The 25,197-nt window shown below is 38.1% G+C and overlaps 1 protein-coding gene across 1 annotated transcript in view; it reads right to left on the bottom strand.

Moving 5' to 3' along the window:
• Positions 1-23,913, bottom strand: part of LOC121950939 (dual specificity testis-specific protein kinase 2-like) — a 35,899-nt gene extending 11,986 nt beyond the window's left edge. The window contains exons 1-6 of the mRNA XM_042497076.2: positions 23,511-23,913; positions 20,060-20,496; positions 17,865-17,984; positions 11,389-11,510; positions 7,946-7,994; positions 1,155-1,301 (exon numbers count right to left, since the gene is read on the bottom strand). Coding sequence (XP_042353010.2) covers positions 1,155-1,301; positions 7,946-7,994; positions 11,389-11,510; positions 17,865-17,984; positions 20,060-20,182 — 561 coding nt within the window. The 5' untranslated portion in view covers positions 20,183-20,496; positions 23,511-23,913. The remainder of the gene's footprint in view (positions 1-1,154; positions 1,302-7,945; positions 7,995-11,388; positions 11,511-17,864; positions 17,985-20,059; positions 20,497-23,510) is intronic.
• Positions 23,914-25,197: the final 1,284 nt, after the last annotated feature.

Below are 25,197 nucleotides of genomic sequence, written 5' to 3' on the forward strand. Positions count from 1 at the left end.
AGGAACTATCTGTAAATTTACTGTTAGTGTTTTGTAGTCATCATTCATATTACCCAAGCAGGTCTGAAATTGAACTGTAAAAAACAGTACGTGCACTGCTGACATCCTTAGCACAACCCTGTGTAACATGATATTTGATAAACTGATATGAGTTGACCTGATCGTTAATATTTTACATACTCACAATTCATTTATACATATCATAAACATATGAACATTCATGTTCGGTATATAGTCAGTGTGTTAAGTACCTGTTTTTTTGTCTATATGTCTTACACTGTCACTTTACCCTTTATGTTTCTGCAGCGTTGGCTTATTCGTGTGCCTTTGTTGTACTTTGTGATTTTATATCTTATAAGCCCTTGATAATGGAAGGTTATATCGACATGTAGATCTATAAAAACATACAAGTATAATACAGGATAAAGTTACAGTTGGAAGTAGAGAGTGCTTGGAACAAGAAGAGGAAAGAATTTTGCTTTGTCCACTGAGTTTTATGACTGAGGTATGAGTCATAAGCAAATGGACTTTAATTTGAGGAACAAACAACTATACGCTCAGACAGGTAATAGATATGAGTTAACAGCACAGTGCATACTGTCCCTGTTCCCTGCCAGCTCCATGCCAACATGGCTCTGGGTCAAGTAGAAAAACTAGAAGGTGCCTGCTAGAGATTATCACATCTGACTGTGACATTGTGTTCTTTACAGAGAGGTTAACAGGTCTAGAAGAAAAGGTCTGAGCACGAGTGTCTTGAGACACCGAACATCTTTAACATTTGCTTTCTACATCTAACACACAAGACCTTATGTTCAAAGGGCTGCTTTATCATCCCCATACCGAACACTGATATTAGCAAAAGTAGCTGAAAATGACAGGAAAAGTCACCAAAAAAACCCCAATTTATAAAGTTCACCCTGCCATATGTTTTATTCATCTTGTGAGTCAGTGAAAAAAAAAAACATATGTTAACGCCCCCATTTATCAAAAATAAATACCAAATTTAATCTAATGTAGACTGAAAAAATAAATTAATTAATACACATCTACAAGAAATGCTACTATGTTGCACAGGGGCCACAAGAACGCTGCTTGAAATTCTATTCTTAGCTACGGTTTCCCCTCTTAACAAGCAATTAGCCAGTCTAGCTAACCTTGGAGGTGAGGTCCCGGTGGAATATGCCTTTGGAGTGCAAGTAAGCCAGACCGCTGGCGATCTCACAGGCCAGTTTCACCCTTGTGGGCCAACTCAGGTGTTTGTTGCTGTCTAGAAGCTGCTCCAGGTTTCCACCATTGATGTACTGGAAAAAGGACAAAGCGAGACACAAAATAAAAAAAGGAGGTAAGTATTGATAAAACACAGTCACACAAGTAAAAAACAAAGTATTGAATTTCACAGAATACATATAATATGTAGTTTCATTTTAGACCAACAAATGGATCCATGATTTTTAAAAAAAATTTGATTTCTGACAGTATGTTATTATGTAAATGAACATGACAACAAATGCATGGCCCTATTATGGGCTTTAAAACATACTGATTAAAGAAATTTAAGGACATCATTTCTCAATCTATAATTGATTATTAACATTAATTGTTCAGCCATTAAATGCCTTGCTGTGCTCTGAATAGCAAAATATTTCTGTTTGCTTGCATATGGCCATTGTATCAGTGAGCTGGGGAGGCATTAAATGTCTTTTCACAGGAATAAAGTGTGAGATGTGATAAAAAGCAGTGTGATTACTCCAATCATAGCGACGTTACACTCTCTGTTGCCAGTGACAGAAACAGCAGACTGGTCAGCTGGCTTGGTGACACACTTTAACTACGTACATAAAGGTACTGACTAACTACATTACACAAACCAACTGCCGATCCAGCTGGCTCACAGAGTGGATGACTGATTGGTGGGTGGTTTGAGTTACAGACTGCTGGCCTGGGGGGCTAGCTGGTGTATCAAGCTATTGGCTGAGTAAAATCTGGCTGGCAGAACTGCTAGTTTCCAACGTGCGTGAATTTGGACCGTCTGATCACGCTGAAGAGTGGGCAGCCAAGAGGACAAATCAGCTCAGTGGATTTAAAAGTATCGAGGGTCCTTCACTCTGTCTGTCAGCTTTGATCCAGAATAACATGTCTGATCTTGCTGGTTGCATGCGAACACACAGACACACTAATCTCATGTCACATATCACGAACAACAGTGGTTAACTTGATAGAGCTGAAATGGAATAAAGAGGCGGTCTGGTTATCAGTATGACTGTCAGACGCAGAATTAGGACATAGGAGGCCCATGGCGAAGGGAGGAGGACTCTACTCCTTCACGTGATTGAATGAACTGGGCTCCTGAAGGTCAGATTAATTCAAATTTTTAGATAACCTTGTCCTAACTTTACATGAATGTAAAACCTGACCATGGCAATAATATCACTGTTCTTCAACTTAATGAGCTGCCTTTCTGCAACAAATGTTATTATTTCTTCTGAGCAGTGTGTGATTTTTTCAGCTGAATAAAGGGTCAAATTTCTTGTCACACCATCTCTCAAGACCACTCAAATCTTAAGTGCCGCAATGGTTTAGCTTCCAAAGGACAATGGCGACAACAAAAGATACAATCAGTGGCATCTTTAAGAAGGTATCCTTATACATTTGGGTTTTAATCTAAAGTATAAAAATAGAAAATAAATGTGCATGTAACTTTCTTGATGCTGAAAAGATTCACATTGAATTAGAGGTTGTATGAAAAACCTGCTTTGCAAGCCAAGGTAAGCTCATTGTGATACCGTTGGTTTAGAGGCCGATGTAGGTTTGTCATCTGCAATATAACGGTTTTGACGATAACCATGATATTTAAAAAATGTAAATATCATGTAAATAACTCACATATGATAATAGTGTTAATAATCCAGCAACTCTTAATCAATTTCTTTCCGTTCTTGTCTCCCTCCCCCAACACCATCTGGTTGTTTTTTCCCAATCCATTAAGTGTTATCTCTCTTTTTGTCTGATTTTGTTCAGTTATGATTACAGACTCTCTCTCAACCCCCTACATTCTATTTAATAAATGTATAAATATAATGCATTTGCCAAAAAAAAGATACAAAATCAACAATAAATAAACTTAAAGATGAATTTGACAACAGCAATATTATTATTCAGACTTACTATTGATATGGCGACAATATAATAATCATGACTGTCTTTTGGCCATGATAATCATGTAGTGAAAATCTGATATCATACCAGCCCTAATGTTAACTTATGTTTGTACATTTTTTTGGATCTACTGCCCGAGTGGCCTACATTAGCTGTTTGTTACTGCTGCAGTAAATATCTCTATAATAAACTATAATGTCACATGATGAAGATCAGAGGTGCGAGGAACTACTGTCTCACATAGGATCTACAACCTGCAACATTAAGGCCTAAAGCAATTTTGATAGAGCCTAGGATTCCATTTCAACTAATTCTCTGTACTCGGATACCATTTTGTGACACATTAAAAAATTGCGCCAGAAATGAATAAATCTTGTCTTTGTTTTTTTTCTTTTATATCAGAATCAAATGTTATGACAAAATATCTACAACATATTAGAGTTCATAGCTGGCTCAATGATGTATTGCTATTATCTTGAAATGATAAAAAGGTCATGAAATTGCTTTTACACACCCCAAAACAATGAGCTCCATGCAGTCTTATGTCATCAAATCTCCTCAGATATACACACGCACGCACGCACACACGCACAGACACAGACACAGACACACAGACACAGACACACACACACACACACACACACACACACACACACACACACACACACACACACACACACACACACACACACTCCAATTCAAGATGTCAGAGGATTACAGTATTTGTCCAACACATTCCTCAGTAGCCACAGAGTTCAACATCTGTTGTCTGCCTGGCTGAGAAGGATACAACTGGGGAAAACTCCACTGGAGACAATTAAAACTTGGACTAATCCAACTTCATTCCTATGTCATCTAATTTAAGATTTAGACAGCACCCATTTTCATTCTTACACTGAGAGAAAATGGTGCAAAGTGCAAAGTGTGGATTGTCCAAAATGCAAATCAAAGGTTTAGCAGAAGAGCACACCTGCTGTGTCAACTAAAAGTAACTGAATAGGAGTAAAGTCGCATTCAAAAAAATCCTCTTATTCAGGCATGGTATTTTTTCCTGGAATTTGCTTCATCCTATTAGTTGAGTTACTGATATACCAAAGTAATTATATGACATGGCACATGTTTGAGATATATATGTGCCTCCACATGATTGTGTGTAACCTAGAGTGCAAAGGAAATGAGAAACACACTGTTTTGGAAATTGCTCTGCACCACTATCTGTGTTTCAGGTTAAAAACCCTGGAAAGACTCAAACAAAAGGATCCTTGTTTGCTGCTGGGAGCAGCTTCAAACGGCAGTATAATCCTGCCATGGGTCATGAATTACCATTAGCCCAGATTATCATTGCAGGAGCATTTCCTATGAGGTGCATTAGCTTGAGATTCAGCAAACACAAAACAGACAAAAATGGTGCTTAGATCAGAGGGTCCCAAAGTGGGTGCCGACACACCCTTGAATTTGGGTAAGATTGCCGCAAAATGCATCATATGATTGCTCATTTATTGTGCCCTTTTGATAACATCACATCACATTATAACATTCAGTCTCATTTACATAGGTTTTATGTAGCATGTTTCAACAAAACAAAACAGAAAAAGCAATAAAAACCAAAATCACTGCAGTAATTTGCCAAATAATAATGACCATCGAAAGAAGTGACATATGACACAGGGTTCTCACACATATTTTCTTGGACAAAATTTCAAAACTTTTCCATGATTTTTCCACGACCCATAATAAATATATATTTTTAGTTGCCCTTCCAGCCCGTGATTGTAAATTCAGCTTGCTGGCAAACATGGAGAAAGAGACCAAATGCGGGAAAGAAAATCAAGTGATTGTAAACAAACGTCACACATCCACACATATTAGATTTATGTTACGCCCATTGCTGCAAAAAATAAATTTGCTGTTATGCAACATTATATGGAAGGTTATCCACCAAGGATTACAGTAGCAGATTGATCACAAACAGCAAAATTTCATGACTGTTCCAAAACTTTCAATGATTTTTGTTAATTACTTTACTTTTCCAGGACATATTTTTCAGGTTTAAAGAAATATGACCGACCAATCCATGACCGTGGAAACCTTGCAAACAGAGCTCCAAGAATGCCAATACATCTGAGCATTATCTATCAACACAGTCTGAGACGACTGAATCTGAGCCGACCAATAAAGTTAAAATCAGACCGAACACTGCTCAGCGAACAGCTTCACCCCAACTGCTTTTGACTGCTTGTGGAAGGAAGATATCCATCATTGAATTGCTATTGTGCATTCTTGGACTGTTCTTAATGTTATCATCAGTCACAAATGTGAAAAGTACTTTTTCAGACTGTTTTCTTTTGCCTATCCATTGCTATTTTGTGGTTTTCTGTGGATTTGCATGTATCTGTGTATGAGAGAAGGAGAGTTTCTTGAAAGAGCTTGGGGCAATGCAGTAACTTAATTCTCCATTTCCTCTGGAAGGCCTCATAGTGGGGGTCAGGTAACAAAACAGCATGAGCCTACTACCACGGTCAGAGTGTTCAGTTTGGTCCTGACACGACACGACAGGATCCGTTTACCCCGCAGCAGGAAAACAACACCTACCACAGTGTGTGTGTTTGTATATTCACGTGTGTCTTACAATGCATGGATTGACTTTGCACTATAAGAAGAAGCATGTGTGTGTGTGTGTGTGTGTGTGTGTGTGTGTGTGTGTGTGTGTAAATTTGTCATCTTAATATATTTGTTCAGATTTGTTTGTTATTTTTCAGAACAGATTTGTTCATTCATTACAGTCTAATATCCATGCATCCATGAACCGATTTTCACATTTTATCTTGTCTATAGTGGCCACTATTGCCGTTATTTCTCCACACTGGTTCTGGAATATGGCTTGACAACTATGTGATAACACCATTAGTCCACCCACAATGCTTCCTGGATAGATAGTCAACCGAGAAACCCCTCTTTCATGTCATGATGCCAGACGAATCAGTCAACTCGGTGGAGTGGGCAAATTCAAAGATCTGGACCCAGGCAAGTGTTCTCTCATGAAACTGCAGAAATTCGGTGCTTGTCTTTGTTTGAAAAGGCTACAATAGACAGATTCACTGTGCAATACAACAGTGTAATCGCATACACGTGTGTACGCCTGGAAGCATCTTTAACAGTGTATGCCTTCTTCAGAGTGGAATGAATTGTGTGTTTTGTACCATCTGCCCACATTTACATGTATTTGCAACACAAACATGTTCACAGACAGAGATGCATTTTGAGCTCCTGGTTCAACTTTTGAATGTATGTTCATGAACATGTGTGCCTCTGTCAGCAATGTGTGGTTTTGTGCAGTTTATGTGTGAATAAAATGACCACAGGATGTAATTTTGTCTTCCCATGGATAAGGACATCAAATTAATACAGTGACATTACCATCCCTGAATAAAGCAGAATTTGTACATCACCAGCAGGGAGAGAAAGCAAGAAATTAGAGCTGAAACTAACAATTATTAAGTCATCTGCTGAATTTTTTTTTTGTCAGTTAATTTTTTGGTCCATAAAGAGGCAAAAAAACCAAAAAAACAATCATATTCTTCCAGAGCTCAAAGTGACATCTTCATATTGTTTTCGTGCCCGACCAATGGTCCAAACTCAAAAAATATATATTAGTTTAATATAATGCAAATGTTGCTGTAATCAGCAAATGTTTCGCATTTTTTAAAATGACTTAAACAAGTTATCAGTAATTGAAATACTTGCCGATTATTTTTCTGTGGATCGACCTACAATTGACTCATCTATTTGTTTCAACTCAACCAGAAGTTCTCTGTTATTGTAGTAAAACTGTCATATTTAGAATTCATCATTTATCCGTGTTTCCAATGTCTCGGAAATCATGTGTTACCCAACTAATGGTTCTTAATGTGATTTGAATAATATCTGCAAACTTCTGTTTCCAAGATCTTCAGTTTTACTGTGGTCTTCAACAGCTGTATTTATTACATATTAGCTAAAACTCTAGTAGAAGCTCAATGGAACATCCACACAAAAGATGGCACAAATATCCTCTAAAAACTTCTGCCAAGTAAAAGGTAAAAATGTCCTCTGCTTCACGTTGGCTCTGTCTTTTAGAAAACTCTAACTAATTCTGTGTAGAAGGAGGTATTCACTGCAACAGGACTCTTATACTAATTAGGTTTCAGGTTATGTTTACACTCTGCACCTCTCATTTCTCTTCCAAAAAAGGAGAAATAGGCATGGCCCTCTGCTTATTTCGAAAGTTCTGTGACTAATTAATGATAATCACAAACACAACGTTATCGCTCTCTCTCTCTCTCTCTCACACACACACACACAGACACACACACAGGTTAAATATAGGCTTTGTGCCTCTAGAAAATATTGCTCTATGTAACCCTAATGGTGTGTCCTAACATCAAGCATCTCTGGAGAATTTTATTAGTTGCCTGTATCAAATTATCACTCCTTCTGTTTCTCTCTCTCTCACACACACACACACCCACACAAACACACACACTCACAAAGAATACACAGACTAAGTGTTATATACTAAAGAACATTCAGTTCTTTTTGTTTTCCACAATTACAGGCTAGTGTGCTTCTGTCTCTACTCATTGAGGATGTGATGTTTACCTTTAAATAGTAGGAACATATACAAACATATTAGTGTTATCCTAGAACATAGGCAGAGCAGTACACCACCCGTCATTAGCACAGACACTTTGATCTCACATTGCATTTTTTTGTCCCAAAGCTTTAAATGTGAAATGGTGTGTTGTCCTACCTCTGTCAGAGCATGGAGTTGGCCCTCATGGACACACACTCCCTTGAACCTGCAAAACCACAAAAGACATGCAAGATGTAATTCTAATAAACATTAAAATGTAATCTTTGAGATAACACAAGGACATTTGTTAGAAATTGAGTCTTGAGTTTCATGATCTAATAAAAAGTTGGGAGAAAACCCTGGACATACAGCTTTTAGTATCTCTTGGTTTAAGCACTTGCTCTGCAGGTTCATATAAATAAAAATAATGACAATTGAAACAAAACACTTGCATGACCTTTTCTGCTGTGAGTAAACAGAGAAAGCAGGAAGAACAGTTGAGAAAAGATTAAGATTCCAGTGGGCAAGACCAGACGAGTAATCACTGCGAGACTGTCTGTTAACAGGAGGATAATAACAGCTCAGTTCCTTCACCTGCATTCCATCCATTTCTTCCTCTACCGATCCTACCAATTTCTACATTCTTAATAAACAAAGGCAGAATCTATCACATAGCTCTTTTACTTGTGTGTGTGTGTGTGTGTGTGTGTATGTGTGTTTTCTTCCAAAATCAGACACACTGTATGTCACTTTATTAGAGGAAAAAATGCTTTGTTTTAGCTTAAAGACAATGAATTTTATGTATGTGTTTTTAAAGGCATACGATGCAAAATAAATAATGTAAAGACTATCATACAAAAGTAATCCCTCTCAATAATCACCTATGACCTACTAGAAGTTTGTGGGGGTGTTTAATTATAGATACTTTGCATGCATTTTCTTTTTTCTTCGTATTCTGCAATGTTCAGGATGTCATTGGGCATATAGCCTTCAGCAAATAACAATAGGCAGGTGAGGTTGCACTTTTTAAAAAGGTAACAATCATTACACATCCAAGAGGAAGCTACGAAGTCAAGAATACATCACTAAAATAATTGCAAATACAGCAAGGCGAAACACTAGTGGACAAGGCTTGTTGCAAAATGAGAGTGAATCTCAGCTAAGGGACAACTCCTGCAAAGTATACCTTAGCTGTAAGCCCAAGAGGTTGGAAAATATTCTTAACCCAGAAAGGACCACGTAGTCTGTCAAGTGAAACAATGTGTGTATGCAGAGCCACATGTGAACCAACTTTGTTCTCAAGCAGTGTTGAAGGCCTCGTAATTCTGAACGCAATGAAAAGGTCAACTTTGTGGGTCCTTGTTGGGTTTTAGCTAACAATGACCCCCTCAGTGTCTGCTTGTTAACACACAGACACACACACGCACACACACACGCACACACACACACACACACACACACACACACACACACACACACACACACACACACACACACACACACACACGCGCACACACACACACACACACACACACACACAATCCACCGTACTCAACAAAGATGGCATTGTAAAAAAGATACTGAATGTGTGTATACACACACACACACACACACACACACACACACACACACACAAATACACACAGAGATTTATGCATGTATGTGCATGTTCATAAGCACACACTCTCCCACCCCGCAGCCCAGGGCAGAATGTGAACTCAACAGAAAGTGTTAACTGAAAGTGAACAACAATTCTATTCTGGGGTTTCGTAGTCATTTGAATTGTCAATGCTATAAAGTTTTATTTACTCAACAGACTTTTCCTCTTCCTGTCATTAAACACAAGGAAAGGCACATTTATTTGTACAGCACCTTTTAAATACCGAGGCAGTTCAAAGTGCTTTGCACAAGAGGGAAAAGTGCATAAGAAGAAAATTAAAACAAAAAAAAACAATAACAAAAGAAAAAAGAAATAATAAGCCATCCTAAATTCAATGAAGGACATAAAATCAGTGAAAAAATAACAAATTAAAGCCACGGGAGAAGAGTGAATTTTACATTTAGATTTGATAATGGGGCGCCTTTAAGATCATCAGGAAGTTAGTTTCATCTGTAGGTAGTTTTGTAGATAAACACAGCTTCACTGCGTTTGGTTCTGACTCAGTACACTGTTAGCTGACTGCTCCCGAAAGATCTAAGAGACCTACTGGGTTTTTATTTCTGAAACATATCACTGTTTGGGTCCAAGGCTGTTAACTGACATATACTCCAACAGAAACCCTTTAAAACCTATTCTGTAAATGACTGGTAGCCTGTGTTATGACTTAAGAACAGGAATAATGTGCTCAGTTCTTGTAAGAGAAATAGCTTTTCCCACCAGACCAAAAGCACAAGGGACAATTTAAGACAGAGATTCAAAGAAAGACCTAAAAAGGTCCTTTGCTTTATGTGTGTATGTGTTATTGCATCAAAAGGCTTGTTTTGTTCACTTCATATAATAGTCACATCTTCCCAAAAATAGAATAAATACACAGTGTTGTGTCTTTCACAGCTTTAGGTTTTGGCATATTTTGTCTGTCCCATTTTGACTTCCTCTGCTTTGGGTGTCAAGGCTGAATAGCTGTCAACAACTGCATGAAGTCCCATCTTCACAGTATTGTGAAAGGTCAGCACACAAAAATATTATGTTTATATCATGCTGCCCCTCTTAAACTGACTCTGTTTAAGTCACAGTAGTATAGAGTGCCACTTCAGGACCACAGAGCCAGGTGCACATGGCTCACACAGTATCATACTTTGACCATTTAGTCTGTCCAATCGTTGACCGTAAATCTCAAAAACATTAACCTGATTGTTCATAGCCTTGTCCTGTTCCCTTGTGACAGAGAGGGTCCTCCTCGCTTTTCGCCTCTAGGCAGCTGCTGCAGCTCTAACAGGAGCTGGCAGTTTAGAAAATCCATTGTTAATAGGCTCTGTGTTTGACACAGTTTCTAGCCAACCCCAAAGGAAACAGGTCACAACCACAGACTCATGAGCAAGCGAGAGAACAGAGGCAGAGGTAGAAGCAGAAAGCAACATTATTTATATATCTGAAAACCATAAGAGACAGGTGTTGACATGACTAATACAATGTGTAACGTCATTTGTGTGAGAAAAAAAAAGACTTTTTAGTCTTTATGAATTATTAGAGGTTACAGAGTGACCTGAACTCTTAAGCCTTAAAATAATCCTACAGTGAATGCATCAAAAGGAGCTCATTTCAAGTTATTACTGGCATCTTATTGTTGTATCTGAAACGTAACAGGCAATTTGGATTAGACCTGTAAAAGTGCTTAGAGGAAATCACTACCACTAACCACTTTCTTACACTATCTCGTTTTACTGATAGTATGTGATAATGCAATAATCAAGTATAACAACAAAGAGGGGGTGGGGGGTGGGGATCACATTATTTTGCTTGCTTTGTTTTATAAGCTACATTAATATGATGCTTAAGTTGGTTGCAGGTGGTTCTCTCACATAGAACCAGCTCAGTTAAAAAAATTGAAAAAATTACCACATTTTCAAAATCTAGCTAAAAATGTAAAAATGTTTAAATATTTAGTTATTCAGTTACCAACCTGAGTATGTGTGCATGGCAAAGCCTGTTCATTAACTGGACCTCTCTCAACATGTTCGCTCTGTTGCTGCTGAGTTTGTTCATCTTCAGAGCCATAACTTGATCTGAAGCTCGATGGCACACCTGTAAAAGAGTCAAATAATGCCACATTTCAACATGTTGCAAATGCAATGCAAGTGAAACTAAACAAGGGCAAAATCACAACAACTAGCAATTGTGGTGGCTATAAAAATGGAATTGTTTTATGCTTTAAATCAACACAATCATTTCAGCTTAGGTCACTGTGGGTAGGCCTCAAACAGCTTCAAACATTGCTCTTCTGTGATGAATACTTGTAAAACAAATATCTGGCTCGTGAAGCAAAAAAAACAGAGGAAGCAGAAAAGGAAGCTCATAAACAAGAACTGAAATGAGGTCAGTCGCTGCTGACCAGCCATGTCAAAGTAGATGTGTCAGTCCAGAGCTGCACAATCAATTTTGTATTATCATGCATTGGGATTTTAGTTTCCATCCAATTGTTAGATAGCTGTAGCATCACCATCTATCCATCCATCCATTCATGGGTGGCTGGAGCCTATCCCAGCATGCCTTGGGTGGAGCGCAAGCAAACGCTGTAGACAAGTCACAACATGAAGACAAGAAAGAAGCCCCTGCAAATGTAGTTTAAAACAGTGCACACATGGCTAAGACAAGAGAGGTAAATTGTTTTGGTACGCAAACTGTTTCTTCAATGTCACTGAATTATAATTGTCATTGTATAATCACACAAAAATCAAATGTTAGATGTAAAGATTGCCTGATTATAGTCAATTTCGGGTATCGACCATTTCTATGAACAGAAAGTTGTATGTTGCTGATTATTTTCAAAACAAAACAAAACTGAAAACATGGGGAACAATTTAAAAACAAACTAATGCATCTTAATGATAGTGGTTATTGCAGGTATGGCAATTTTTTTAAAAACATGTCCTAACATGTTATTTACACCCTTCTTGGCTAAGACAAGCAGTGTTATATGTTCAAGAGTGAATTTGTAATTCACAGATTTTAACATGGGGAAAACACTTGACAATTGCTTCCCAAATAAGAGTCTATTTAACAGGGTGCAAAGCCTCTAAAGAGCACTAAAACACTCAATCTCTCTAATGAAGCAAAGACGAGTTAGTTGAGTTTTTCTTTTGCTATAAATGTTTGTTGCTAGTAAAGACAGGGAGCTGCATAGTGCATGTCTATTCATTGACTGTATCACTTTACAGTCTTAAAATTATAAAATGACCTGAGGTCTTTACACCGCAGGTTTCAGAGGCACCGCAATGCAGTGCACTAATTACCGAGAATTTAGTTTCTTCTGAATACACTGATGTGCTTGCAAATAGGAAATATCAACCTGCAAACCACAGAAGGCAGCTCACCAAATGGCTGAGCTGCTGCAGACTCTTGCTAACTCACTTCCTGTCAGAAGAAACATAATTATACCATGATGCAGGCTTTAATACAGTAGTTTGAAAAGACTTATAAAAATGATCCTATTTGAACATTATCAAGAGCTCAAGACCAGGACCTTAGTGCAGAGGATATCCCGATACATACATGCAAACAGAGCTGCTTACTGTCACACTACTATGACAGCTATGATCACAACTATGTTCCTGCACTTTTGACATTATACATCACACTGTAGCTATTTAAACCTCACCAGATACGATGTACAAAATCGAACATGTCAATGCAGCTAATGTGCACTTATGATGTTCTTAATTGTTGTAACTAAATGTTAATATGTGATTGGACATGATTAAATATGTTTCCCTTAACAAAAACAATGGAGCATTTTTTGGATAGGCCACATTTGCCTAAGTTGATGATCATTGCAAGCAGCTAACTCAACAGAATTCACGCGATGAAAATCCTAAAAACGTGTATCTATAGAAATATATAAACAGAGCAGCGATGACAGAAGTAATCAGATACTTAACTGAAGTAAAAGTACAAATACCACACTGGTTACATTACAAGTGAAAGCCCTGCATTCAAAACCTTACTTAAATAAGTATTTCACTGCTGTAAAGATTCTTTTCATAAAGGCTTTTCATAAAACTGGACCCTCTATGCTGAAGAGAGACACAAATACTTCTGTAATTGGTGCTAGCAAAGCAGAGAAAACAGAAAGAAAAACTACTGTGGCATGCACTTTGCTCAAAAGGTAGAAAACATACAACTACCACAATGCAGTGCCCTGCACCAGACCAATAAATGCTCCCGTTGGTGTTTGTTTGGCGTTTCTGGATATATTTTAGTTGAGAAATCAGCAGTGCATTAACAGAATATTGTTTTATATATGATCAGTGCGGCTTAGTTTAACAGTTTGATCTGAGTTTGGTCTTTGAGTTTAAAAAAGACACATCGGACATCGACACTTCTATTTGTGTTGATGGTGGTGGGTATACAAAAATGCGGAAATACAATCTGCAGCTCGAGCAACAATGTTAGAGCCAGCAAAAGTAAGGTAAGATGGAAAGAAGTTTACCACAGTTCAATTGCACATACAACCCATCAGCAAAGTATCCTTTTTTGTAAAAGTATGTAAGTATTATCAGCACAATGTACCAAAAAGTTAACGTAGTCATTAAAATAGCCCGAGTCAGTTTTACTCTAATATATGGTGTTTTAATGACAACAATTCAGTTAATCAGAAATTCAAAATCTCCTTGTTTGGTTTTGGTTTGCACCAGACGGGAAAGGTGTGAAAAACTGTGATCTGAAAAGTGGAATGGAGTAAAAAGTACAACATTTGCCTCGAGATGTTGTGGAGTAGAAATACAAAGTTGCACAAAAACAAAATACTCAAGGATAATACCTTGAATTTGTACTTAAGTGCTTGAAAAAATGTGTTTAGTTACATTCCACCAGTGCCAGAGCGACTTCAAGTCCTCTGTAACAGAGGTTGGCTTCATATCATCTTCTAACAAAGGCTGTCTTCCATCATCACAGCCACGGTGCACTGGTGACACAATGGATGGACAGTATCTTGTTGTACTGAAGCATTAACAGAAAAAGCCAATGGACAAATCTACAGCTATACTGCAATGTTGGTATTTGGAGACATCTCTGTAAAGTGTTAAGTTAACAACATTATCCATAGGAGAAAAGTCATAACAGATCGTGGACTCTGATTCAGATTACGGGGGTTCTCTGTGTCTGCTCCACTCTGTGTGTCTCATACATACAGACACAAAAATCGCTCTGTTCAAGTTCAAAGGAAGAGGCCTGGCCATAAGAGCCGACAGTCTCCACCGCAGGACAGCAGAAACAACAGATGGCCACTCCTCTGCAGGCCTCCTCCCCCACATCCGTCTATCCTCCTCCGACCCCCCATTCCTCACTCTTCACATCCCCCCATCTGCATATACTCCCGATCCCCCTCTTTCTCCTCCTCGCTGTGGCCTCCAACAAACTGTCGACCTCAATCCTCATCTTTCCCAGTAGTCAACCCCAAGTTCCTCTCTTTCTTCTCTCATCTTCTGCCTTTCTGCTCTAGGGCACTGCACTTCTCTAATATCTCTTCTTTTCACCACTGCACATTTCTGGGAAACATACCCCCACTGTCCTCCAAACCCCCTTTCCTCCTCCCTTGAAGCAAAGCTCTAGAAAACCTCTAAATCCCCTTCTTTTGCTGAAGTGTACTCCTAAAACTTCCCTTCGACCCCCATTTTTCAACCCTATCAACAGTCTTGCCACCCCAGCTCTCAGACATCAGAAGCTTTTTTCCCTCCGGTTCCTCCTCCTCTTTGCCTCAACCTCTGTCACCATTAATTTCACCGCCTTTTTGTCCGCGTCTCATTCTGTCATCCTCCTTGACTTTAAGCTTTTCATCATTCTGCTCCATTTCCTCTTCTCTCTCTGTTTACCTATGCATTCCTCTCTCTCTCACAGAAAAAAAGTATTAACAGATATTTCCATTACTCAACTAGCAGCTAAGGTACTTATAACAAATTGCACACAGGAAGCACAGTGCATGGAAAAAAAGTGTTGTTTAGCTTGATTATGTGTGTTGGAAGCTTAAATCATTCACCAAACATTTATTACAGTCTAATTTGGCTTAGGTAGTCAAAATATGCACTAAGTGATTAATTAGATTAAGAAAAAACAGAGCTTATATTACAATTTTGCTCACTTGTGATCCAACTATTAGCCTATTGTTTTGAACAACAGAGCTTTATAATTCACACACAGCTTTTAACAGGCCAAGACAACCTGCATGGCAACTTCCCTCTGAAGGATGGGAATAAGTAGGATTTTATTAATACAAATGCCATTATCGATTCTGCTCATTGGCCAGTTTTTTTCATTGAGTCCCAGTCAGTTTTGTGTTTGGAAAAAGTAGGCCAACACAGGTTTTCAACATTAACTCAACTGTGTTACTATCTCTGAGCCTAAACACAGTTTAGATGAAATGAGATGTAAGTTACAGCACAGTAGAGTACAGTACAGTACAGTACAGTACAGTACAGTACAGTACAGTACGGTACAGCCTACAGTACAGCAGCACTGTTGTGATTTGCCATGATTTGGAGCATTTCTTCTTGCTGCAAGTTTCCAGCAGCGTAGACGCGTGAGTTTGACATCATAGTTTAGCAATGTGCAACTGTCAGAAAAACAACTGATAGGCCCAGAGTCATACGATTCTGATAGATTAAACAATATGAAATGGTTCTCAACAGGAACCAGTTCTCGATTCCCATCCCTATTTTCTCTCTTGACAATATATGGTTTGCTTTATTGTTTTGTTTAGTCCATTAAAGTGTTTTGCATTTAATGTGTCCATGTTTGTGAAGGTATAGACTAGTGGTCTTGTATTGTTTATATATTATACATATCTTTGGAAAGAGGAAAGTCAAAATGTAGCTGAAAGTTGTGGACAGCACCAACAGGACAATATAAAATATATGATATGCAGTTTTAAACAGCAACACATTAGCAAAGTGGCTGCTGTTTAATCAAAAGAGTTTCACTTACTGATACATGCTGTAAATGTGGATATTATTAATTGAAACTGCTGGCTGTTGTTTATTTGTGCTGCTCTGTAGTTCACTCACTTGCAGGACTGCACTTTATGAATAAGCTCCAGTATTTAGACAGCCCATAATGGGGTGTTTTTGACAGTTGACATACGCAGAGCGCAAGAGTAGGTTACAATAGACAAGTGACTTAATAAAGGATTAATACAGCTGATAAAAATCAATTCAAACATGCCATGATTTTCTTAGATACAGGTATTTAAGAGCAGCTATTTCTAACCCTATGCACAGCACTCAAACATTACCAATAGCTGTTGGACACCATCAACAGTATAATCAATCAGCCTAACCCTGAGTTACAGCCTGACCGAGTGACACAACGGAAACTGAATTTCAAACCAGTTCACCAATCCGATAGAGAGCTACTAGATGAACAGTATGGGTTTATCGTTGTATGCTGACATCATATTGAAATTCAAATAAACAGAGTGACAAGAAAAATATAGAAACCCTTGTAAATTAAATCTGACGGGATACAACAAAACAAAATGTTGACTGAAACTGAGCCTTATTTAATGTCATTCAAACCTTCTATAGGTCATTATTTTTAGTTAATCAGAATATTTTCCGTCATGTATAAGAGAGTACAACCCTTCCCCCATATTTGTCAACTTTATTCTCTGTGTTAACCCTTTACATAACAAGAGGTCAGTATTGCATGTACACAGTGGTGTGCACACAAAAATACTCATGCACATGCACACAGAAGCTCTTGAATAAACACCTAAAACATGTGTGTTGTGATCCAGAAGTCGCAACAAGTCAAATGCTATCATTATATCAAGGCCACAATTGTTTATTACACACAAGTGCAACTCAGCTCCTTTCCTAGCTGAGCCGTCCTTTCACACTGCTTATCTGAGCCAAACTGAGCCATGCCAAAATTTCACACAGTCATAGCCTTGTTAATATATCAAAGAGGAAATACACAAAATTGGATTTATCTGCTGATGCTTGTTTCACTTAACCTAATCAACCAAACAAATAATGACAAACGCTTGTGTGACTCCCATTCACATGCCCGGAGGGGGAGAAAACAAAGTAACAGGTTTAACAACTACGTGTTCAAGTGGTGTCTTTTAAGTCAGTGGAGTTAAACTTGACCTATAAATGTGTGGATAAAACTTGACAAGATCAAATCATAATGGGAAATGACCGTGGCTTTAACAGTTTAATCACATATAAATGCCATTAACTTGCGGAGGACATGCACAATTGGTTTCCTTTTATTTTTACGACTATTAATCCTGACCGTTGCACAAATATAGAAAATTAGATCTAAGAACAAAACAAAGGGATAGAAAGGAGCAAGTCAAGCAAGGGGAGACAAGAACATTAGGGACAAACTGAGAAAGCCCAGAAAATAAGAAACTGAAAAAAATCTATTATTTCCACCCACCTTAAAGACATCGGAGAAGAATCCAGAACCGATCCACTCACAGGTAAAGTCATCAAGGCGTGTAAGACAGGAGAAGGCACTGATGAGGGCTCTGTAGGATGATGGCCACACCCTGCCCACCTGGAGAAGACAGGAACAGTCGGTATCAACAGGTTAAGACGAAGTCTTTATCTGATGGGCATGCTGTAGGATTGCTGCTATAACTCGTTGTTTGTGCAGAAAAATGTCAAGTAGTGTTGTTACCTGACTGTGAAAAGGTCTAGAAGACTAGAAACTAGATAAAAACTGATTGCATAACATAGAATACACAGATTTCCTCGGTCCAGACAGACAAGAAGAAGTGCACGCAGAGTCCTCTGGGCAACCAGGCAACCCTCAAAACCTCCCAAGAACATAAACTCTATTGTGTGTCTATGGTAAAAGTTGTCAACAACTATCAACAGCATAAGAAGTTATTTGACAATTACAGTTTATTAGCACTGCTCATTAGTAAAATATTTTACACAGAATAGCTTAAGGCACAGATTGAAAACCAGAATAACCACCTTACAGTCGTATGCCTCTGCATGCAGGTCAAGTTGCGCCTACAGTTTACATCCATGTCTATTAAGACATTGATTCATGAGAATGAGGCGGATGGAAAATGACCTCGACCTTTGACCACCAAAATCTCATCAGTTAAACACTGAGTCAAAGTGAACTTTGAGTCAAGTTTGAAGTTTACGGGATTAGACAGATTTGAGGTTGCAATGACCTGTGACTACGAAAATCTATTCAGTTTATTGTTAATAGAGAGGGGACGTTTGTGCCCAGAATCTCATTTTAAGTTTATGCCAGAGGATGTTACAGTGACCTTGACCTTTGAGCTACGACCACCACAGTGTAATCATTTTATCGTTAAGTCCAAGTGGACATTTGTGCAAAATTTAAGGAAACTCCCTTAAAGCAGTGTTTCCCAAACCTCTCCTCCAGTACAACTTGTCCTGCATGTTTTCAATCTCTCCCCGCTCCAACACATGATCAACTCATTATAACCTCCTTAAGCTGACTGATCACAAGCTGATCATTTCATTCAGCTGTGTTGCAGCAGAGACCTAAAATATGCAGGACAAATGCATTCTTGAGATCAGTGTTGTAATGTAACAAAATAATAATATAAATAAATATAAATAATTTGGGGGAGTATATGTACTGTACTTGAGTTTTTTTTTTTTAATTTCTGTTTACTTTCATTTTTAATCTGCTACGTTTCCTAAATAAAATGTATACTTTTACTCCATTACATTCCCCCCTGAGCATTTAGTTACTTACTACAAAGTAGGGAAGGGGGGAGGAGGGGATAGATGGACAAATCAAGGAATGGAAGAGAAGGGGAAAAAAAGGGTTTTGTTATTTAAATCCTTAAAGTTGTCAAAAAAGGTTTTTCTTCAAGTGTGATGTCAGCTTTATTCTGAAGTTACTGAAGTTAAGAAATAAGCTTTGTAATTCTCAACATTCTGACTGCTTTCTTTTATTAACAGCACTTACTTATAGCCTCCTTTTACTTTCAATACTTAAGTACATTACGTTATATTCTAATAGACAACTTTAACTTCAACCAAAGTCCTTTTCTAATATCTATACTTTTACTCATGAATGGATTTCAGGTACTTTATCCACTAATGCTTGAAACATCACGTTAACCGCTTTCACAAGCGTAGAGGCATAAAAATGTGTTAAGTAGTTTATAGACAGATATAGGATGTTTTTGGTCATTTCTCACACACACAACTGTGACCCCGGTGGCATATTTTTCAGATGTGAAAATCAAACACACTGAGTAGAACCTTATCAGAACAATTGATCAGGAGGCAAACAATGGCAATCCATAAACGTCACACAGTGTATGACTGATTTTATCATCTGACCGTGAACAACTGACCCAGACTTGAACTGACTCAGTCCAACTTGGTTGGATCGGTCCAAATCATAATTATAATAGGCCCAATGTGTGCTGAGAATACTACATTGTCTGTTTTTCCAAACCCCATCTATCCAAAGCTATCAAGTAAGCTGAAACAATACAGTATCAATAGTTGTATTTAACTCTTTAATACCTGCACATAAACTCTGTATACAATAATGTATGGTCTGCACAGGTGAAATACATCCTACACATAAAAAAAACACAAAAAACAAAACAAAACACGACTGACCTGTGAAGGTGGGCCCATTCCTATCTCGCAGACCCCTACCCCTCCAATACCATCTCTGTCCTCATTGATTCGTTCGGGTCGTGTAGGGAACCCAGCAATGGAGTTACGTTTATTCCGGTCCATGGTGTCGTAAAAGGTGATACCAGTGAGGGTAATACGGGCCTTTTCCAGTAATGTACCCACATGACAAGAGGAGTAGATTGTTTTAACGGTGCCGATGGCTCCACGGCAGCCCAGGATTTACTCAGTTTGTGTACTGGGAGAAAATATGTCACGCACATAGACTTCCGTTTAAAATTTTTGTTTCGGGCACCTCTGGTGACACACCCTGGCTGGATCCAAGATGTCTCCTGTTGGTCCAGTTTCCTACTGCTTGTACTGGGAAGTCCGAGAGGGTTTTCACATGTTTGACAGATATATAGTGACCCCTTGGAGACCTAAAGAAAGTAAAGAGAAAATGTAATAAAGGGTCATTTCTGTGGTTTCCTACTATGGCACAATACCTTACAGTCACATTCACACACTGAACAAAAGCTGCCATGCTATTATTTCTCAGAAGGTATGACTGGGCCTTGCCTTAGGATAGATGAGACAAGCCACCATTGCTCAACAGGCCCAAATGTAATGGCTGTAATAAGGGCTGATTGTCCAATTATGGGAGGATAGCCAAGGAATAGCTCAGGTCCCTGGACCTTTCTGCCATCCAAAACAAAATCAGCAGGGTACAAAGGGTAACAGGAAAGGAAGTCTGTGGCTAAAGGTCTTTACACACATAAACAATGTGGCTTTCATATCTAACTTTTAAGAGCCCTTTAGCCCAAGAAGTAAAGAAAGAAAGATCTCTCTGGTTGATAGGACATGTTGAGTCTGGTTGTGAACATTTTTCCAGTACTTTGAAAGAAAAGTGGAATAAAAGTCAACTTTGGCGAGTAACACTGGATGTAAACATAACTTTAGTTTGTTTATAAGAAAACTCCTTAGAGCACCTGTGATGGATTAAGAGACTAAATGGCAACTACTTTCACAATCAATTAATCATTGAAGTTATTTTTTAAGCAGAAATGCAAAACAATCCTTATTCTAGCCCATTAAGGGAGGTTTTATGCTTTTTTTTCAATACATTATTGTAAAATGAACATCTGTGGCGTTTGGACCATTTGTTGCACAGACAACACCTTTGATGATGTCACCTTCGGATTCTGAAAATTGTGATGGGTATTCTTCACAAAAGTTGCTGCCCTATATCGATCCACTGCAGTTGTGTTAAAGTAGGTTGACACAGAGTTGTACTGAGGTGGAAATGTTACTTCAACTGCTTTTGAATGGAAAGTAAACGATAACTAATTTTTCTTTTGTGGCTGAACTATTACTTTAGATACTCGTGTCCTACAATGAGCTTATGCATAACATAAAAAAAGTCATGGAGCTCACATCATCACTTTTGATACTACAAAGCCAGCCATCATATATTATGTCCCCACATGCAGCATTATCAAACTGCAGTCACATATAATTGAAAATTTACAGTGTTTGACATAAGACATCACTGAAATAGTTCAGTAAAACATATTTCAGTGGCCAATTTAATATAAATATACTAGATAAGCCTATATTAAACTGAAACACAAAGGTCAATGTTAGGCCAAGAAAAGGTCTCATAAGATCAGATACTAAAAACAGCATTGAGATGACACAGCCAGATTCTGCCTTGGTCCGTTAGCATTACATCACTGGCACTAGACTAGAGAGTTGCTGTAGACCTACTGGACTACTTCTGACATCATTCTCTGTCCCAGCCACATCCTTAAAAGGCTTTTCATCCTCCACTTTCCTTTTTCTCTCCAATGACACCTCATTTTGTGCCTTGTTGAAATGGTACGCCAAAAATAAAAGTGCCAGTGCCAAGAAAAATGCAAGCCACAAGTGCCAGAGACCAAGGCTATTCTTTCTCATTTCACTAGCTTTCCCATCCAAGAGTGAGAACAGAGACACACATTTCACTTCATGGTGAAGTATCTGAGTAGACAAGAATAGGTCAGCAAGTAAGATATAAATTCACCCTTGATTCAAAACAGCAAGCAGCAACAGAGAAGAGCTTCTGTCCCCACACACCCACATCAGTGGTCAAAGCAGCCGATTCTGACTAAACTCAAACTTCCTACGCTAACTAGAATTTCAATCATGCAAATGATGCAAACAAATAAAAATGCAGAACTCAATGTTATTCTGCAAGACACTGCATCCTTATTGAGGATGATATTCTCAGCCTAAAGCAGTATACTGACAACCAAAAGAATGTTTTACACCCACTTCTGCGGTAAACATTTCAAAAAGACATCATCTAGCATCAGTGCATCAACAAACAACTGCAACTACAAAGAAGACAACCCTAGCCACATACTGTAAATCAACTTTGTAACACAAATGTGATAACCCTCAATGAACTATGCTGCAGGAACTCTTCTTAATGCAAGTGATTAGAGAAAAAATAGGCAAGCCACCAGTGGTCATTACTATATTTGTTTCTAAACTATACCCTGTTGCCTACATAGCCAAAGGGCATGCATTTAAGACACCACAGCAAAGGGACTCTGCATGGAAAAGGGTGGAATTTTAAAGCCGGCCCTTTTTTTGGTCTGTAAAATGTGGCTTGTAGCTATTTCAAAACAGATGGGACATCTCCAAAGCAGCCTCAGGCCAAATGTTTTAACAGTAGTTTTGGGGGCTGAACACTATCCAGCTGCGTCCCCATGGATTACAGACTAATAGAAAATGTCAGCAATAAATCAAAACGTAAGTGATGGTTTAATGATAGGCTGCAGCAACTGGGTTAGAGTAACTCTGAAGGGCAAGAGGTATTAAATGGGCGTGTGTGGATGTGTTTGAGAGAGTTATTTGCTCAGAGTGAGAAACTGTGTATGTATACCTGCATGACAAAAGAAAAAAACAACAGATAATCACAATGATTTAAATTTCTATTGATCATTTCAGTAAATTATTCATGAAATATTTTCATAATAGTTGACCGTGTTTTAGTAATTTTCTTCTGTGAGCGACGGAGACGGCTGAAAGCTCTCCGTTAACCAAAAGAGCACTCTTTGTCAATTTGAGCAAGGTCACATTCAACAAAAGTGAATAGACGCCTCTAATCTGACTACAATCTATGTTGAACTGCAACGATATATGAGCCGCTGCATACCTGTCATTCTTCAAGGGTTTAGAGTAATGAACAAGACCATGGGGCAGGGGGAAAAAACTGACCATTATCTAGATACCACAGACAGTTAATGAGTCAGTGCTGCCATAACAGCTTGGTACAACAAGACAAATTAAGTAGAGATGGTTAGATGAAGAAAATTGTAGGATCAACGCCAGACAGAAAATGTAAACAAACCAAAGCAGCAACGGTCAGTATTATCTTGTACTTCTTGTTAAAGTTTAGCTGACTTACCTGTTGTTATTTCATAGGGATGTTTGCAAGAATAGTTCGAGCTGGGTTTCATGCCTCCCACGTGTTGCATTTATCGCAAACGACAAGAAAGCAAAGTTGGTAACGCAGCCCCTCTGAGACTAGCAGGCTGGCTAGTTTGTCAACAAAACTCGAGCTAAGCGAAGAGCTAACAAACATTAGCCCGAGATCCACCAATACATATAAAACAGGAAGTTTTTCGTCGCCGACGGTTCAAAAGTACAAATTCCCAAAGGCTGAAAGCTCAAAGTGAAGTCAAAGTCTGCTTCCTTCGTCCTTGTTTCCACAATAGAGCAAAGTACGATGTTTGCTGTATCGCCCGGGATAATATTTCAGGCGATTGTTGCTGTTTGACAGCTCCGTCGTCTTCGCTCTCACCCGAGTGACTCCCACCGACCCCGCCCACATTTGATTGACAGCTACATTGACCAATGGCCGCCCATCTTTGTGCGTGTGCGCGTGTGTTGAACTCTCAAACGGTAAATATAATAATAATAATAATAATAATTATTATTATTATTATAGTGCCTAAGTAGGTCAAAATAAACTGAAACATGACATAAAAAATATTTTTTTATAAGTAATTTAATTTTCCGTAAGAATGGGAGGTGTTTGAGTTTACTCATAAGGAAATTAAAAGGACACGGAATGACTGCGTTACATGGACATGATTTATGTTTATTGATTATTATTGGAATAAAATTTGATCAAAATCAAGTTTCATTAAGTTTCAGTTTTTACAGATGCAGTTTTAAGTACTAAGGGGAAAAAGAAGGTAAATAAAGAGAAGAACCATTAGGATTCCAAACAGTAAGGAAAGACAATAAATGGGCTACAAAAAAAGTTAACAAAACTTATTAGATATAAAGTACTTTATGAATAATAATAAACTGAATAGGAAAAAAAATGAATACATACTGAATGTAGTGTCCCTTTTTTGCATTTAGTGACTCAGAAAGAAATTCGCACATGACTAAAATTAGTTAAAATACTTTTGTCTTGGGGCAAACATTTTCAAACATTTGGGTTAACAAATGCAACATAAGCCACCACTTTTTTTTTCATCTTTACCGGGTCTAACCCAAGTTCTTTGATGTGCAACAAATTGGAGAACACAAGGACGTAGTCTTTTTATTTCTTATTTTATTACCCTTTTTTTCTGTAACAAGATTACATTAACATAAGGCCACTGTTCAAAAGTGAGGCAACTTTAGAGAGTGACTAAAATATAATAAAAGAGAATTTATGGGCCAATAAATAACTTATAAGCATCTGATTCATTTTATTCATTAACTGGCCTATATATAGACTTAAGACACATTTCATGTGGTCATACTAGCATATAAACTTTACAATGACGAACTGGGCTACCAAAAAGGACTAATTGAATAGATTTTATCTACAAGGGCAGGAACTTTGACCTCAGCTTCTGGGCTCTCATGGAAGAAGAGCATCATCTAGTGGACAAATTTAAGCAGCACTGTTAGATTTTGCCAACTAAAAGTATAAAGCTAAAAAGTATAAACTAAAAGTATAAAACTAAAAGCATGTCTCATGCCTTAGTTTGGTGCAAATGTTTTGATAATATTGAGGGGTTTGGTGCACGGGCCATTGCAAATGGGTGCTGATACAGGACTGCACTAATAGTTACGCTATCACAGCCACTCCT

This window comes from Plectropomus leopardus, chromosome 12 (assembly GCF_026936395.1).
Source record: "Plectropomus leopardus strain MGB_pleo_1.0 chromosome 12, ASM2693639v1, whole genome shotgun sequence".
NCBI lineage: Eukaryota > Metazoa > Chordata > Actinopteri > Perciformes > Serranidae > Plectropomus > Plectropomus leopardus.